General features: G+C 41.3%; 1 protein-coding gene across 1 annotated transcript; it reads right to left on the bottom strand.

The window, feature by feature from the left end:
- Nucleotides 1-2628: 2628 nt before the first annotated feature.
- On the bottom strand, nucleotides 2629-6459 carry LOC110509488 (protein SET). The gene is made up of 8 exons (XM_021590381.2): nucleotides 6173-6459; nucleotides 5188-5245; nucleotides 4952-5094; nucleotides 4654-4757; nucleotides 4452-4565; nucleotides 4137-4307; nucleotides 3706-3831; nucleotides 2629-3541 (listed from the first exon to the last, which is right to left on the bottom strand). Exons 1-8 carry the CDS (start codon nucleotides 6240-6242, stop codon nucleotides 3521-3523), a joined length of 807 nt encoding a protein of 268 aa, XP_021446056.1. The 5' UTR covers nucleotides 6243-6459; the 3' UTR covers nucleotides 2629-3520.
- Between the last annotated feature and the right edge of the window lie 204 nt (nucleotides 6460-6663).

Genomic DNA, 6663 nt, shown 5'->3' with positions numbered 1-6663 from the left:
AGCTGATGAAACTGAGGAGTATTTCTGTCTGTAATAAAGCCCCTTTGTGGGGAAAAACTCATTCTGATATGGCTGCGCCTCTGCCCAGTCATGTGAAATACATAGATTGGGGCCTGATGAATTCATGTCAATTGACTGATTTCTTTATAAACTCAGCAAAACATCCCTTTTTCAGGAGCCTGTCTTTCAAAGACAATTCGTAAAAATCTAAATAACTTCACAGATCTTCTTTGTAAAGGGGTAAAACACTGTTTCCCATGCTTGTTCAATGAACCATAAACAATTAATGATCACCCCTGCGGGACAGGTACAGGATGGCAACAACAACTGTCCGAGATACACCAGGAACGCACAATCCCTCCATCAGTGCTCAGACTGTCCGCAATAGGCTGAGAGAGGCTGGACTGAGGGCTTGTAGGCCTGTTGTAATGCAGGTCCTCACCAAAAATTACTGGTAACAAAGTCGCCTATGGGCACAAACCCACCTTCGCTGGACCAGACAGGACTGGCAAAAAGTGCTCTTCACTGACGAGTCACAGTTTTGTCTCACCAGGGGTGATGGACGGATTCACGTTTATCGTCAAAGGAATGAGCGTTACACCGAGGCCTGTACTCTGAAACGGGATCGATTTGGAGGTGGAGGGTCTGTCATGGTCTGTGGTGGTGTGTCACAGTATCATCAGACTGAGCTTGTTGTCTATGCAGGCAATCTCAACGCTGTGCTTTACAGGGAAGATATCCTCCTCCCTCATGTGGTACCCTTCCTGCAGGCTCATCCTGACATGACCCTCCAGCATGACAATGCCACTAGCCATACTGCTCATTCTGTGCGTAATTTCCTGCAAGACAGGAATGTCAGTGTTCTGCCATGGTCAGCGAAGAGCCCGGATCTCAATCCCATTGAGCACGTCTGGGACCTGTTGGATCGGCCAGAAATGAAAGGGAACTTGCAGGTGCCTTGGTGGAAGAGTGGGGTAACAACTCACAGCAAGAACTGGCAAATCTGGTGCAGTCCATGAGGAGGAGATGCACTGCAGTACTTATGATACTTTTGATTTTGACCCCCCCCCCCCCCCCCCCCCCCCCCCTTTGTTCAGGGACACATTATTACATTTCTGTTGGTCACGTCTGTGGAACTTGTACAGGTTGTCTCAGTTGTCGAATCTTATGTTCATACAAATATTTACACGTTAAGTGTAAATAAACACAGTTGACTGTTCATGAACTGTAACTCAATATAATTGTTGCATGTTGTGTTTACATTTTAGTTCAGTACATATAGCCTATTTACAGGGAGAGAAGCTTAGGCCTAACCCCAGAGATAGATATATGCCAGTGGCATGCTATGACTCCAACATGCATTTCTTTGTCAGATGGCTACTGCGTCTGCTATACAAATATAGACGTACAGGAGGGTAAATTCATACATTTTCTAGCTGAATATTTTGGATAAAGATAAGCATAATATTATTAGATTATAGGAGTAACTCTGGTAGGCTAGAAACAGACTTCCTCACCTCAAACTCAACTGTTGGAGTCAGTTGGAGCACCGGGGCACAATGCCTTCATATCATAGGCTGCATTAGCTAAAGCTTAATAATAGCCACACCATAACCTCACAAACTTTTCTAAACTTTATTAGGGTAATATAAAACGTCAAGCCATTGTTTATAGGGGAAATATGAGCAGAAGAACAAATGTAAACCAGGGAAAAAACGCAATAAGGGTCCCCCCAAAGCAAAAAATAAATAAAATAAGTTTGACAACCCTCTATTCTGGACCCCCCCAGTAAATATTTTTTAGTAGACAAAGATCCTATTGAAAATGAATGAATCCCCCATTCAAACCCAGTATTAAAAGGTACCCTTTAAAGTGGACAAACTGGCTGTCTTTTAACTATATAATAATGCTTGAAATTGCATCTTCATGGTTAGAATGATCTTGAAAATATATGATTATCAGTAGAAGGTAGACAGTCAGTCACATAATACAACACATTTGTTGAGACAAGCTGCCCCTGTATGGAGAATATGTTGTGGGGTTATTAAAGTTCACCATGTCACAATTTGATATTAGATGGTTCTTCACCTTGAAAATAGTCTTGAGCCATGAAAAACTGTAATCCATAGTAGTTATTTTAACGGCCATTACAAACTCCGCTAGAAGTGATGGGGGCATGTGAGCATATTTATAATTTTTGGTTAAAATGGCCAGATGAACAAACCAAATATGAAGTTGATTTAAACGTTTTATTTTATACATGCTCACATCACCTCCATACATTTTTTTGCTAGTGGTAGCTAATGTTAGATGGAGTTTATAATGGCATTTTAAAGAAAACTGGGTGAGGAACATCCAACATCAGGCTGTAATAGTGAACTTCCCATTTAAGGACCTGGCTCAAGGGCCCAAACGGTAGGTGAATGTCCTAAGTGAACCTAGCAGCCCTCTAGTTGCCAGATCAATTACGCCTGGCCCGGGATTCAAACCGGTCAACTTTAAACCACAGGTCCAACGTTCTTAGCCGCTAGGCTACCTACCGCCCAATTCTTTCCCGATCAGCATAAAGTGGATATTTACTCCTACACAACACAACACTGTCAATACACTCAGACACTACCCTACACATGAATGTATTACATTTATTTATCGTTACAAAGCAACTGGTACACTTAAATGTGAACATGGAACAGTTTTCCAGTAGAAAAGGTGGAGAAGAACACCAGTGTAGATTCCATATGAGATTATACATGGTCTTTATTTTCTCTATAAATAACCTGTTAATTAGCCAAGCTCAAAATTACAAGAGGAAATGTTGTTTTGTTTTTATTAAAAATTTAATTTTTCAAACCTCATGGGTGTCTGTAAAACATTACAATGAAAAGTCAATCAACAAACCCAAATGCACCAAATGCCCACTCGACCCACCAAACCCCATTTAACGGTCTACAATAACTGTGTCATACCAAGATATCGACCCCAAAACATTTACAACAGTTGACAGGAAGAAGCTGATGCTTTCCATTAGCACAACACATGAAGAAAAAAAGCTGTCAACTCCAGGAGGCCCCCCCAAACGCTGCGTTAAAGAAAATGTATATATATATATATATTTTTTTTTAAAGGTGTCTAGAGATGCTATTATCACTGCACCATGACTCCTCTTTATTCAACTCACAACTTTAACAGAAACCTTATTTATATATCATACATATATAAATCGCTATTCAAAATTATTGGTCTATACGATGACGTGCAGAATGCCAGTACTTAAATTTTATTGGTCTTCGGGGACACGTGTAGTAGTTTTATGACAGATTGCCACTAGCTTTCTGATATGGGCATGGCCTGGAAATTAACGCATCTATAGACATGGTATGGACAGGCGGACACTTGTAGAACAGGAGAGAGCACAAAATACAAAAATAAAATGAAAACAAATATTCTTGCTCCCAAGGGTTGAAGGATGATTGAAAGGAAAGAACAGGGAAAGGTGTAGGTTGGAATGTTCCTTTCAACCTTAATCATCCTCGCCGTCCTCCTGTAGAAGAGATACACATTTACCCGCATGCCTATAAAGACTAACATTCCAGACAAGTGACAGACACCTTACATTACAAGTGACAGTCTTCCACTACATAAACATTTATAAAAAAGGCAGGGACAGTTTTACAATAGTGGGAAAAAATGCTTAATGGGAGTTACCTCTCCATCCTCTTCGTCATCTTCCTCGCCTTCATCCTCGTCTCCTTCCTCATCGATGTCTTCCAAGCCCTCTTCGTCGTCATCATCGTCGTCACCTTCCCCTTCCTCATCGTCCATGTCAGGGACCTGGTAGAGTTGAGAGATGATATATTAATGAGTCCCAAACACAACACAAACTAACACAACGATGTAGGCATGAGCTGATCTTCGGTTTGAAATTGAGGCATCCAGTTGAGTTGTCTAGGTGGCTGGATATGGTTGTCAGTCATGTTCATTAGAACCCTATTACAGATGACCCCTTGGTCTAATGCCATGGCCCCAATGCAAATAGATTTTGGATAACTAAGAAATACAGCGAATACTTTACCTGGCCTACCAGAGCAAGACACCATGGGAGTCAAAAAACTATAGACAATAGCATGGAATCATACCAGGTAATACTGTAACGGGTTGGGCCAGATGTCATCCTTGACGACCTCTCCTAGTTCGTCTGCCCCTGCGTCGGAGTGATCTGTGAACCAGGTAAAGAAGCTCTCTGGTTCTTCGTGTTGCCTCTTCTTACCCGCTTTGTTTGGCGTTTGGCTGGCACGCTTTGTCAAGTCCTGAGATCAAAGGAAAATACAAAATAATCACAAGCAGTAAGACCATACATTTTGCTTTGATTTCCTGCAGCATGACAGACGGCAATTGAAATTCAATTTTTTTTTATAGACCATTTACTTTAAGTTGTAGATGTGTAAACATACCTTTCCAGCCTTCCATTTGATTTCAGTTGACTTTGAAGATGGGTCCCCACTTTCATTCAAGTGAAACTCTTTGGAGAGAATTTTGTTCTCAAAGTACGGGTTCTCATCGAAGTACTGAGAAATAAAGCAAGAATCTGGTTAACTAATGCACTGTTTCTGATTATATAACGTGCACAATTCCTACAAAGATTAAAAAACTCACAAAATCTATTCTGTAACCCGACTTGATGTCCTCAAACTCAGTCACCTCCACCCTGGTAAGGTAATGAAGTGCCTCCTCATCCTCCTCACCAAGAAGGGCTGAAACTGACAACACAAATACAACCATAGATTTGTCAATGGACAGCAGCAGTTTGTATACCAACAGCTTAACCATCAGACTGTGATAATGGTGGTTGGTATATATACAAAAATATATGTGCAGAATCCGACCATGTACAATAAGTCTTCATTCATCAAGAACATGAAGAGTAGTAGAAGAGCATAATATCTGCATTTACCTTGTGGATGGTTAACAAATGTTGTGACCCAGAAGTTGGGGATTTTTGCTATGAGTTCTGACCGCTTCTGGAAGAATGGCTGGCGTAATTTATTGTACTTCTGCTCTACTTTTAAAATCTCCTCGCTGGCCTGTTCGTTCAATCTAAAGGGGAGAAAATCATGCAAAAAATATTATTAGATCATAGTCATAAGGTACATGGGCAGTCTTGAAAATGTGTGAGGATAATTAACTCACCTGTCAATTTCATTCTGTACTTCGTCAATGTGTTCAATAGCTTCCTGTTGCTCTTTTTCTGAAGAGAGATTAAACACGGTCTTAATTTTGTTAAAAGACAATGACGAAATTGGATGTGCATTTCTATGCAGAAAATATTGCTGGCTGTAAATAAACAGTGTAAAAACGCTCTCTGTCCGGTACATAAACACTTCAGCATGAGGTACCCATGGGATAAGTAGCTATGCATTCCAACATATTTCGTAGTATCTTGAGCTATCAAGAAGTTAGCTCGCTAGCTAAGGTAGCCAAAGCACTGATGCAGCTTCCTGCAGTTTCAAGGCCGCGTGGTTTGAATGAAGGGGGGCCGCACGCTTGGGACTGTTTTCGCCCCTCACCGACATGCCTGTTACATTCTGGCGGATGATACTAGTATCTTACGAACGCAATATTTAGCTGTTATCTTTCATTCCGTGCTAGTTCTAATACTGCAATTTCTTGAGTTATTTCCATTCGTGTGCAAATCGCAATGGCGGAGCAACAATGAATGTTGGGCCTCACGAAAACAAATGTTATCTAGTTAGCGCATGTTAGTTTACTAACTGGCTAGTTCGTAAACAACTAACGTTAGATAACAAAAAACGTGTAAAACAATGTAACTTGTTAAGGTTAACTACATTGCACAAGTTAGTTACTTTCATTTGTAAGTAAACGCGAATCCCTCCCAAACATGCGTGGCACAATGAGCTTGTGCAAAGCACAACATGGCCTCCAACGTTGTAACGTTAGCATAGCGTGCTAGTCAGTAAGCTAACGTTAGGTCGCAGATCCATTCTCACTGTGCGAGCAATACAAATTATTTGGCTAAAACCTACATCAAGAAGCATTTCGTGGCAGGCTAACTAAACGGGTGATAGCTAAAAACAAATGAATACGCCATGGCTATTGCCAGGTAAAAACAACTGAAAATGGCGTTGTAACATTACAGGAGGCCGCCATTTCTTACCGGAGGTCTCGTCCGCTCCATCATGATTCGAGTTCTCCTTTCTACCGACTTTCGCCGCCGAGGCTGACATGATTTTCGAACACCTTAGATGTTTGAGACAGAATATATATTCCCAGTTGTTCAGATGTCTCCTCGGGGAAGAGAAAAGTTACGTTCCACCTTCAACGGTGGAGAGTGCGAATAACGCGCGTGTGGTGAACAAGAGAGGCTTTGCTCATGCACACACAAGGTCGCCAGAACGCGCTCGCCAGAACGCGCCTTCCAAAAGTAGGAAAAAACTCCGCCCCAGACAGAACAACTAATCGCATAATTTCCACTCGAGGAGGTGTTTACCGGTTTCCACTAGTTACAACAGCCAAATTGGTCTAGATCATAAAATGTATGAAAACAAAAATGTAGGGTTAGGTGTAAGGTTAGAAGTGAGGTTAAGGTTAGACTGGGTTTATTACTGTAATGACCGGACTAGATCACAAAGGAACAATTGTCCAAAT

Source organism: Oncorhynchus mykiss, chromosome Y (assembly GCF_013265735.2).
Source record: "Oncorhynchus mykiss isolate Arlee chromosome Y, USDA_OmykA_1.1, whole genome shotgun sequence".
In the NCBI taxonomy this organism is placed as follows: Eukaryota; Metazoa; Chordata; class Actinopteri; order Salmoniformes; family Salmonidae; genus Oncorhynchus; species Oncorhynchus mykiss.
Note: the sequence above shows the minus strand (reverse complement) of the source record. Positions and strands in the feature narration are given on the sequence as shown.

Coding starts and splice junctions, on each gene's coding strand:
- LOC110509488 (XM_021590381.2), bottom strand. CDS start 6,242: ATGTCAGCCTCGGCGGCGAAAGTCGGTAGAAAGGAGAACTCGAATCAT. Junction 5,095..5,187: donor GTACAGAATGAAATTGACAG/GTGAGTTAATTA, acceptor TCTCCCCTTTAG/ATTGAACGAACAGGCCAGCG. Junction 4,566..4,653: donor CGGGTTACAGAATAGATTTT/GTGAGTTTTTTA, acceptor TTTATTTCTCAG/TACTTCGATGAGAACCCGTA.